This window comes from Phycodurus eques, chromosome 2, assembly GCF_024500275.1.
Source record: "Phycodurus eques isolate BA_2022a chromosome 2, UOR_Pequ_1.1, whole genome shotgun sequence".
Taxonomy (NCBI): domain Eukaryota; kingdom Metazoa; phylum Chordata; class Actinopteri; order Syngnathiformes; family Syngnathidae; genus Phycodurus; species Phycodurus eques.
The window spans coordinates 16,010,268-16,022,458 of NC_084526.1; the positions used below are offsets into that span (position 1 = coordinate 16,010,268).

The 12,191-nt window shown below is 44.0% G+C and overlaps 1 protein-coding gene across 3 annotated transcripts in view; it reads right to left on the minus strand.

Moving 5' to 3' along the window:
• The window catches only part of LOC133397539 (SH2 domain-containing adapter protein F-like), a 155,014-nt gene extending 143,197 nt beyond the window's left edge, over nucleotides 1-11,817 (minus strand). For all 3 annotated transcript variants that reach the window (XM_061668563.1, XM_061668547.1, XM_061668554.1), the window contains exon 1: nucleotides 11,183-11,817. In XM_061668563.1, coding sequence (XP_061524547.1) covers nucleotides 11,183-11,608 — 426 coding nt within the window. In that variant the 5' untranslated portion in view covers nucleotides 11,609-11,817. The remainder of the gene's footprint in view (nucleotides 1-11,182) is intronic.
• Between the last annotated feature and the right edge of the window lie 374 nt (nucleotides 11,818-12,191).

Here is a 12,191-nt window from a genome sequence, read left to right on the forward strand (position 1 = left end):
AGTCCCTGCAACAGCCAACCAGGGGGCGAACATACGGTTAAGGCTCCTTTTCCAAACTCAAAATAAAAGCTTAAAATGGCATTGATGTCCAATGCAGTAATATATGACGCTTTCACTTTGAAGGTGGCCCTCTTAGCATGTTGGCGGAGAGGTGACGTGTCACGGTAGGCCACAATTAACAATCCTTGTAGCGGCTGCCTTGACTTCAACTTTTCGGCTGGCCTGACCGCAATTGAAAAACTCCAGTAAATAGAGAGGGAAATCACAACTGTCAAGTTTTCTGCAATTTGTGACCGTGCATGATTGACCAATAAAACAGAACTTCCTTGACAATTCACTATATTGACGGGGATTTTCAAATGAAAAGCCATTGCTTACAGCCTGTTATTGTGTTTTATGCATTAACTATATTTTCTTCAATTAAGTTACAATTTGTGATAGAACTCTGTAATAGTATATTTATTCAGTGAGCCCTTGGTAGAATTTGGGGTACATTTATTTTTTATTATTATCCATCATTTAATCTTATTTAGTGGGGCATGGTGATCGACTGGTTAGCACATCTGCCTCACAGTTCTGAGAACCCGGGTTCAAATCCAGCCTCAGCTGTGTGGAGTTTGCATGTTCTCCCCGTGCCTGCATGGGTTTTCTCCAGGTACTGTGGTTTCCTTAATTGAAAACTCTAAATTGCCTGTAGGTGTGAATGTGCGTGTGAATGGTTGTTTGTTTATATGTGCCCTGCGATTGGCTGGCGACCAGTTCAGGGTGTACCCTGCTTCTTGCCCAAAGATAGCTGGGATACGCTCCAGCATGTCCATGACCTTCGTGAGGATAAGCAATACGGAATGTATGGATGGATCGATGGATTTTATAAGGTAAATGTGAAGAATTTATCACATTATAACAGTCAGTGTGGCTGAGCAGACCTCTTGCAAAGCGCTCTAAAATGGACGCCTTAACAAAACATGATGGGCTATGATGTTTCCATCCATATCGGGCCTCTCCGAAGAAAAGCACTCTTATGGGCCATATTGACGAGGGCGCGGCTGACATTTCTCAGGCTATCACAGGGCTAAGATCAAGGCGAGAGATGATGCTGATTGTGGAGTGTGAAGGTGAAAGGCCAGGTGAGCACACTCAAGCTGTAATTGGAAAACTACCTGTACTATAAGAAGAGCAAAAGTTTAAAAAAAAAAAAAAAAAACAGCTGTCTTCCTGTCTCCTTATGTGACAGTTTTACAACAGATGCATTAAATTTTATTAGCATCTCTGTGAAGCTTCCATGTATTAGTTGTATTTCGAGGCATATTGGCAACTGCGGCGGCATGGTGGATGACTGCTTAGAGCATCTGCCTCACAGTTCTGAGGACCGGGGTTCAATCCCCAGCCCTGACTGTGTGGAGTTTGCATGTTCTCCCTGTGCCTGCGTGGGTTTTCTCCGGGCACTTCGGTTTCCTCCCACATCCCAAAAACATGCATGTAGGTTAATTGACAACTCTAAATTGCCCGTAGGTGTGTATGTGAGTGCGAATGGTTGTTTGTTTGTATGTGCCCTGCGATTGGCTGGCAACCGGTTCAGGGTGTACCCCGCCTCCTGCCCGGCACGCCCGCGACTCTAGTGTGGAGACGAGGCTCAGAAAATGGAGGGATGCGATGGATTGGCAACTGCATGGTGATCCTACTACCCAGGAAACACACACACACACACCGCAAGAAAAGGGCAGAAAGCATAATTCAGGAAAAGATACGCTGACCAACAACACCAATGGATGATAACTAGAGTCTCTTGTATTTACATCTCAGCCTTGGCAAGGAGGCAACTTTTATCCAAGGGGAGACTGAGCGCGACTCCAGCAAAGTGGAGACTATGGACTACAATACACTGTAGCGTCCAGAGCTAAGGCACAGCAACAGGGTAAGCAAACGTTAGTGTGTGTTTATTGTTGTCATTGAAGAGGAGACTGAGGGCAGCAAGAAAACAGAGCACTGCAACAAAGCGGAGACTCCAAAGCATAATAATACGGCAATGATTATTTTCGTTATTTATAGCTGTACTATAAATAAAACCTGGTAGCACCTGCTTTTGGTACTGGAAAAGCATCAATAGCGACCCTGGAAACCCCTGAAAAATTCCTTTGTCATATGATACTGAGAAGTTTATGTTGTACTTCACACACCTGACATTTTGTACAACCTTAAATGGCCAGCTTTTACAGGCAGTGTGAAAGTCCCCATTTTGGTGTCCCTGTTTCAGGGTCCCCAATTTAGGTCTCTGGTTTTTTGCCCATTTTTGGGTGCCTTTGTTACGGTCCCATTATAAAGTTCTTGTTTAGCGGCACCAGTCGGCACGGTGGACGACTGGTTAGAGCGTCAGCCTCACAGTTCTGAGGAACCGGGTTCAATCCCCGGCCCCGCCTGTGTGGAGTTTGCATGTTCTCCCCGTGCCTGCGTGGGTTTTCTCCGGGCACTCCGGTTTCCTCCCACATCCCAAAAACATGCATGAATTGGAGACTCTAAATTGCCCGTAAGCATGACTGTGAGTGCGAATGGTTGTTTGTTCCTATGTGCCCTGCGATTGGCTGGCAACCAGTTCAGGGTGTACCCCGCCTCCTGCCCGATGACAGCTGGGATAGGCTCCAGCACGCCCGCAACCCTTGTGAGGAGAAGCGGTTCAAAAAATGGATGGATGGATGGATGTTTAGAGTCCCCATTTTAATAAAAATGTAGCTACGGTGGACGGTTGTTTAGGGTCCCTGTTTTAGGGTCCACACTGCTGATTTGTACAGAACAGCAACACTGGGTGGAAGAGATTGAAAAATGCCAGCTTCTACAAGCAGTGAAAAAGAGTTTTTGGGAATGCTGAGACACGTTTTTTCTACTACAAAAGGGTCACTGAGGAGATGTACCAGAACAAACTCTGTGGAAATTTGTTTCTATGTATAGATGTTTCTATGCAAGCTGGCTCTGCTAGACTCGAGCAGCCAATTCTCCAATCCACAAACACACACTAATAATGGCGGGCCACGAGGATGCCGCAGAATCCCGTCAACTCTGTGCCACCGTGTTTTGTTTACACTTTTTTTTTTTTTGCCGAGTTCAGCTCGTTGTCACTTTCACGGCGTCCTTGACTAAAAGTTGCAGGCAGCGATGAGCTAGCCGATGAGGCCTTTAATGAGTTTGGAGGCAGGATGAGAATTGATCACATCTCTCAAAGCCGTCCAGCATGAAGGGCTTGTCGTCATTAAAAACAACAAAACATCACAGCCTTGAAAGTGCACAACAAGCTAGTTGGAATCCATGTAATGATCAATGACAATATTATAAAATCTAATAAATCTAGACAGACAAATTATGTGATTAAACGCCAAGTGTGATGATAGTAGAAACCCAATTTAGAGTCTCTGTTTTACATCCCTGTTTTAGGGTCTCTTTCTTTGGGTACTCATCTTAAGGCTGACCTGTTTTAGCGTCTCTATATTAGGGTCACTATTTTAGGGTCCCCGGAGGAAATAATCCCGTCCAGGATCAAATTCTTAACAATTAACACTAAACTAAGATAACCATCCATCCATCCATCCATTTTCTGAGCCGCTTCTCCTCACTAGGGTCGCGGGCGTGCTGGTGCCTATCCCAGCTGTCATCGGGCAGGAGGCGGGGTACACCCTGAACTGGTTGCCAGCCAATCACAAGGCACATACAAACAAACAACCATTCGCACTCACATTCACACCTACGGGCAATTTAGAGTCTCCAATTAATGCATGTTTTTGGGATGTGGGAGGAAACCGGAGGGGCCGGCGAAAACCCACGCAGGCACGGGGAGAACATGCAAACTCCACACATCCACACAGGCGGGACCGGGGATTGAACCCGGGTCCTCAGAACTGTGAGGCTGACGCTCTAACCAGTCGGCAACCGTGCCGCCCTTATAAAATCGTGAGTCATCCGGTTGCATAGCACACACTTAGCGGCGATCCAGATAACGCTCTAGAGTCCGAAGACTCACTTGTTAATTCCCCTACACTTGACCATTTGTTGTGGATTTGCTCACCAAGCAACTCCGTTAAATGCATGTTAGTGTTTCACCCATGAAAGCAAATGATCGGAAGACCTCTTATTCTATTTTGGGGCCATTGTAGTTCACCTCAGTCGTCTATGGGATAGAAATGCTAATTAACTAAATTTGACAACATTATCAGCGTGACAGGGCATAAAACGTTTAGTTGACCCTCAAGGTTTTGGTAGATGAACAACATGGACATTTTGGTGAAAAATATGATCCATGGCGGTATATTTGAGTCTGTTATCTGGCGTTTTCTAATGCCAAGTCATTTCGACAAAATTATTAGAGTACATTAAAAAAAAAAATCTACTATAGTGCTGACACTCAGAACTCTGTAGTCGAACAACTTTGATATTTACCGCAAAGTTTTCAAAGGACAATATGGTTAATGGCGGTAACGGATGTCTGTGGCAATGTTAATGCTAACTTGTAGAAATCATAAGCAAGATGACTGAAAATAAATCTAGGACAATGGACCACTAGAGAAGGGTTTGGTAGTTGAACAACACAGAGATTTACCCTAAAGGGGGGAAAATATGGTCCCTGATGGTTGTCTTTTTCGGTATGCTGGTCGACCTCTGATTTTTTGGGATTTCAAAGTTAGTTTTCCCAACTCTAAAATACAGTAAGTTAACCACTGATGACATGAGGATGTAATGCAATGCAAAAAGCATTCCACCCCCAAACAGCGGAAAGCAGCGAGGTTGGGCAACAATAAGGATGCTCAGTTTGGGCTAGTAGCTCCTAGCATGATGATGGAAAAGCCACATGGTTCCAATAATTAATTGCGACACACAAATCTGAATTATTGCAGTAAAAAAAAAGTTCATCTTTGTTATTAATGTGTGTTTATGTTACTAGTATTTTGTCGAATGTGTGTGTTATTTCCCATTTATGGTTGATTTATGACACTATGGCTCTATGTCATTATCAAACCATGAGTGTAGGGTGTGTGGAACAAAGTCACCTGCCAGTCAATTTAACTGGATAGTCGGCAAAGCTCTACTGGGCATTGCTTGTTAATAGTAAAGAACTCAATACTCTAATGTGTACATACACACACACACACACACACACACACACACACACTGGCTGTCAGTGATCAACATGTGACATGTTATGCATGAGACATAGAGAGTAGTTTTTAGTGATGGCGAGATGAAGCTTCATGAAGCATTATAACACCTCAGCCATTGGTTTGAGTAATGGTTCATTTCTTGACACTTCATTGCACACGAAACCACCTGCTGGCCATGTGCATAATCACAGGCAGCTGTATCTTTACAACATACAGTATGTGCTGCGTTGGATTTTTGCGTCTTTTTCACTCTTGTGAATGACTATCTATTACAAAACAATGTTTGACCAAGTCATTTCCCAACATAAAGTGTAAAATATATATATTTTAAACATATTCTGTGTGCTTAAAATTTTCATCATCACTGATATGGAAGGTTGTATAATGTATTTCTGTCACTTTGGGAAAATGGCATGGGCTTAAGAGGGCAGAGGATTTTGAATGTGCTTATTTAGAAATAACAGTTTATCATCATTTATTTCAGTTAAGTGATTCATTCAAGAGCAAGACTTTTAAATTGGGGTACAGTAATTTCTCCTCTCCCAGTGAGGTTTTATTTTACCTTACTTTCTGTGAACACAATACTTTCCCCATGAATAAAAAAAGAAATGGTGGAAATTGCAGTTTTTGATAAACAAAAGTAACTGATAAGCCTCAATGATAGTTCCTTATGCAGTGCGGTCTTGCTTGGGGTTTGAACTCAGGCTACCACCATACCGTGGGTTGAGAGGTAGTGCACCAACAGCTGGGCTATCAGACCAGGGTGCTGGGTTAGCAGGCAGTAGCCTATTTCCAAGGATTCTGAGGAGTGACAAATGGAATCGCTCACTATCGCTACTGTCCAAGCTATGTCCAAACTGCTGTCAACACTCCAAAGTCTATTAGCCTATACAAACGACACAGTCTTTATCCAAACTGAGCTGACCACGCTATAAAAAGAAGAAAAAAAAAAGAAAAATTAAAAAAACACATTTTGAATGGAGCCTGCATGAGGGGTTGAGATTGCTGTCAAACCTCACGGCAAACCCTGAAGCGCTTCCCGAATCGGTCACGTGGAACAGCCGGACAGCGAGGCTTCAGACGTCATCACTTCTGGGTCCGCCCCTAAATGAAGGAAGCCTCGATACGCGCTTTGTGGAAACGCCCCCTTCATTACTCGACACACGCCTTGAAGACTCGGCACATCTCGTAACATCACTAGTAGTTTTATTTTGGTGAAGAAAAAAAAAGATTTTGGTCCAAAACGCCTCAGTGCATCACTGAGAAAAAAAAAAAAAAAAAAACGCAGACTCGAACTGTAATCTCACAAAGTACACTGACTCGTTGGTTGAAACAGAGTATGTTTTTATGACTAAGCTCAAAGAAATCCAAATAAAAACCAAAATTTGTCAGAATCCTTTGATGCGTTGAGCTCTTGCGATGAGGCTCAAACTCCAAAGTCAACTTTTTCCTGAGAATTTGGGTCAAACTCAAAATTTTATGGCCGAATTGTAAGGTGTTGGACTTCCACTGCATTTTTAAACATCAAAGTCGGTCTAAAGTGAGCAATTTGGTTTTCCCCTCCTTCGCCAATAAATAAAAACAAACCCAATAAACAACACTTCATTCTTCTATTGGCATTCCGCTAATCAGCCAAGTGCTGATATAATTAGCGTTCATTAGTCAAGTAATTAAAACATCGATACACCCAAGCAGAGAGAAGTTGAGTCACTTGTACAATTCTTTTCAACCTAAGTCAGTTTTAGACCGTGTTGTCAGTATTGCCCTCCAAAGAGAAGAAGCATATACTGTGCAAATGAATTATGTGGGGTAAGTAGACTCTTTGTTTGCAAGACGGTAGAGTGAAGCTAGTGTGGCAAGGTTGCCAGCAGACTAAGCAGCCATAAGGCTAGCTGGAAAAGCAGCAGCTGGGTCCTTTCGGTGGGGATTAAAGGACCAACGACAAGCGCAAAACAGAACCAACCGGGATTGTACCTGTGGCCTAGTTACTGTGAGGGATCAACGTTAAAGTAAGCCATTTTAAACTAAAAAGAAAAACTTTATGGAGAGGCAGCTAAAACGGCATCAGTCGTAAGTCAAAACGTGCTAGCGGATTCTGTTACAGTTCCAATAGATAGATTTCAAATAATCAAATTGAACTGACTATTGAACTGGACTATTATTTTGGAAAGTAAAGTAGTAACCATTCAATTGTGATTCGTTATTTGCTTGTTTACATCTTCACAAATAGCCAGTGGAGATCTAGACCCAGGGTCCGAGCAATAGATGTTATCCATACTCATTACAAACGGCACCTAAAAAAAGGACAAAATGTGAAACTAAATGTACAAATATTATCAATGGGCCTTACCACTTTCTCTGCTCGGGTTGCCATCTTGATATATGGTAGCATTGCAACTTCTAGCATGTTAGCATTTGATCAATTCTCATGCACTAGTAACTGATGGCAGGGGCAAAATGTAAAATCCTTATCAATTGGCCTCAGCACCTTCTCGACTCAGGTTACTATCTTGCTATACCAATTGTTACCATGTTAGCATTAATTTATCCATTCACATTACAAATGGTACCAGGGATAATGTATAACCCTAGTGTTATTTTTTTCTGTCTGCACTGCGGTGTAAAACAAAAAAAGAACATCCACACCCCATCCAACACCTGCTTATCACGTAATGAAACAAAGTGAACATACATTTAACAGTACCATGCATTCTGGTGTCTAGTGATTGGCTGGTGTTGTATTTTTTTCCCCATTCTTTTTATATGCTTGTGTACTACCACTGTCCACTTTTTCCTAAAATCAATAAAAACACAGCTCAAGTAAGCATCGCACTTCACAATCTATACAACACTTGTGTCAACCCCTCAGCACCTGACGAGAAACCTTGAAAGCCAATCTCTCTGTGTGCTGCTCAAGTGTGCGAGGCTGTCAGCACTCCTTCGTGGCGCTTACTGCTCAGCATGCACAGCACACTCCCACAGTCAGGTCTGTTAAAGCTAATGTGTGAGAGAGTGTACTACCGATGTGTAATCTGTTTAATCAGCTTGAACAGCTGCACTGGTTGAAGCAAAATTATATTTTGGGGTAGGCGGGATCCTGTTTGCTTCATATATTTAACACAGACGTTTAGGACTGATAAAACTGAGTTCCAGAGGAAGGTGAGTTTTATGAGTTTGTCATGCTGATTTTCAGGCATATGGGAAATATACTTCGGATGGCAATAACAGTTGTTTTCTGAGTGCCAGAGCAGGGTGGGAGTGCGGAGGGAAACAAGGCACAGATGCTGCACAACACGAATAGCAGTGTTAACAAGCTACATGCAAAATGTTACAATCTTAATTTTGCCTCTAATCACCTCAACAGTGCCACAAAAAATTTTACCCTGAATATAGCACCGGAAGTGCATGTTAGCGCGATGTAGTGGTGGCATATTATTAAAATCGGTACACACGTTTCTGTCCAGGCTTCTCAATACAACATGGCTAAAGTAAGAGGACTCAATGTAGGAGTGCCATACTGAGAGCAATTTTACACGTCTCTGTTCTGGCTGCTCAGTACAAGTCAAAGATAACATCCATCCATCCATTCATTCATTTTCTGAGCCGCTTCTCCTCACTAGGGTCGCTGGCGTGCTGGAGCCTATCCCAGCTATCATCCGGCAGGATGCAGGGTACACCCTGAACTGGTTGCCAGCCAATCGCAGGGCACATACAAACAAACAACCATTCGCACTCACATTCACACCTACGGGCAAATTAGAGTTGTCAATCAACCTACCACACATGTTTTTGGGATGTGGGAGGAAACCGCAGTGCCCCGATTGAACCCCGGTCCTCAGAACTGTGAGGCAGACGCTCTAACCAGTCGTCCACCGTGCCGCTCAACAATAACAATAATATTAAACGATGCCTGTTGTCATGTGTTCACACACAGTTAGTGTATTTTGTCTATGAACTTGGCCCGAAGCATTCCATGCAGCCGGATAACACTCGTCATCACACAAGCGCGTCTTTAACCTCGCCAGCACTAGACTTCTCAGGTTTCTCCTGAGATGTGTGTGTGAGTGTGTGAGCGTGTGTGTGTGTGTGTGTGTGCGCTTTGTGTGTGAATTCCTGAGAGGCCAGGACATGACAAAATGCTCCAAGAAGCATTTTGCCTGCCTGTATGTCTGTCTCCATGTTCACTTTATGCTGATACAAAACCTCTCTGCACTGTGGTTTTAAAAAGCATGGGCATGAGTGTTGTCTTCTTAGAGGAATTAACATTTGTGTGAAATGTATTTAAAAAGGGAAGCACAGTGAGTGGAATAGTGGTTAGCACTTCTGCCTCACAGGCCAGCTTTCTCCCACATTCCAAAAACAAGAACATTCAGTAGGTCCATTTGAAGGCTCTAAATTGTCCTTTGGTGTAAATGTGTGTGTGAATGGTTGTTTGTTTACAGTATATGTGCCCTGCGACTGGCTGGTGACCAGTCTAGGGTGTACCCCACCTCTCGCCTAAAGTCAGCTGGAAGAGGCTCCAGCTCCCTGCAGTGTACCGTTAAAAAGCACAGATGCAAGTGTTGCTAAAGTACCCCTTAACTACATTTAGATGTTCGGTGTCCGTGGACCAAACACATAGTGGTCCTCCAAAAAGTACCTAGTTCCTGTTGTTGGGACTCGGTTTTAGGGTTCGTGTTTCTTTTTTTAAATTTATGGTCTAGAAATGTGAATTGGTAATTGTGGAACCAAGGACAGTGGTTAACACTCAAGTGCCAAACCTGGGCCCAGGGACCAGATCCAACCCGCCTTATCATTGCTGATGTGACGCGCTAAAGCAAATCATGTTTCTACTTCAAGTTTCTTGCTAAAATCTGTACTAAAATTGCCTTCACTTTTAATGACATTGAGATATAGCAAGAATTTTTGCTACAAAACCACCTTTACAAAAACACTAAACTGAACAACTATTTTTTTATTATTCTAAATTATTGTACATGTAATAACATGATGAGGCAATTAGACATTGATGTGGTTTCACAGTCATAATGGCCCTCTGAGGGAAACCAAAACTACAATGTGATCCTCGCCCAAAATAAGTTTGATATCCATGGGCTTACATATAACCACATGTGGCAGCCATCCCCAGATATCATCGTAGAGCATGGGTGGGGACCCTTTTTCCTATCATTGAAAAAATATGACGTAATGGTCGAACAGTAGTTTTGGTTCTAACGTGTATGGACAACATTCCAATATCATCCGGCAATGCCATGACATCACTTGATGCACCATTGTTTATGTGCCACTGATAATGACTACGAATTCTCTCTGAGTACTCTGGCTTTATCCCGCATTACAAAACCATGCCTGTTGGGTTCATTACAGATTCTAGATTATCCATAGGTGTGAATGTCTGAGTCAATGATTGTTTGTCTATACAGTATGTGCCCTGTGACTGACTGGCGACCAGTCCAGGGTGTAAATGTCAGCTGGGATAGGCTCCAGCTCATCCGTAACCCTAATGCGGACAGGAGTGGTATAGAAAATGGATGGATGGATAAATGTATATGAAAAATAAATCCCTGCTATTTGATTGGATGTTTTCACGTAAAACGAAAATGTGATGCTATCAAGTATATTAAACGCATTAAAATTGCGTTATGTCAATAACAACATATATGCTGAAGAGATCACTTGAACGCACCACGTTTGCCGTAAAAGTCACAGGCGTACAAAGTGAAAGAAAGCCAGGTTCACTTTTCAGTAATACTGGTCCCGTGGCTCCTGTGAGTGGACCGGGTTCACGCAGCACTCCCTGCCGCGCAGGTTAGTCATTAGTCGGAAGTGTGCTACCGCTTGCACCGTGTGACGAGTTCCACTGGTTGTCACAAAGTGGGTCATCCCGCAAAGTTGACAAAATTCAGATTTATATAAACAGCACACTAAACACAGCATGTTTACGCAGGCTGAACGAAACACCATTAAAACCAAATGGTGTATGTATCCATTTTAGACCGTATTATTTTGACTTAATTTAAACACAAAAAAAGTTCACCCACCTTCTCCTTATTGTCCTGTTCCGTGGGGGGAGAAGTGGGAGATTTCACGCTGCCCACGGCGACGGCTTCAGCGACCGTCACACCAACGCCTCCACCATCAGTACTCGGCGCCGGGTTGCTCTTCTCCACCGTCTCAACCTTGATGAGTCGGTGCTTCGGAGACACGTACTTGATGTCCGGCGAGCCCACGGCGAACGACATATTTCCAGCGGGAGTGTACGGGTCCTCGAAGTCCAGCTCCTTTTGGAGTTTGTAAGCGGCAAGGATGTCCGGCTGAGCGGGGCTGAGCGTGAAAGTGGCCCCCGGTTGGAAGCCAGGCGCGCCGGTCACACCGGTGAGGCAGTGTCGGTAGTCCGGCTTCGGGGGCGCCGGAGGGGGTGCTTTGGTAGTTTTGAATCCGAGGTGCTCCTTGAACCACTTGGCCATGCTGCCAGTGCATCGCTTACGACTAAAAAATGACGGGACTTTTTTTTTTTTTTTTTAAGTTCCAGGAGTCCGAACGTGGCGGTGTGAAGTCCTCGGGTCAGCCGGGAGCCACAGCCGGCGGGGGGCGGGGGTGGCTTCGCCGGAGGCACTTTTCCTCTGTGGAAGTCACACACACTGACACAAAAAACACACCTCGCTTACTCGTAGCTGTAGTGTAACGCATGTGTATTTGTGTGTGTGTGCGTGCTTCACACGTCATATTTCCACGCTACGCATCATGGGAAAGACTACAAAGACACGCCCCTCCTTTCTTCCTCCCCTCCTTCCTCATCAAAGAAACCTGGCCTCCGTTACCTGAGAACGTTTACTGCCCCCTGCTGGACACTCCAGTCAACGCAATCGCGCGCATTGACTGAGCAATCCACTTTGTCGGAGCTCACGTGACGTCATCAAGACTTTTCTGTCCGCTGGTGCTGGCTGGTAGGAAATAGCACGTGCCACTTGGGAGTTCCAGTTGAATGTAGGGGGGGGGGGTAAAACATAAGTGTGTACTTTCGCATGAGAAATGGATGGATGGCAGGAC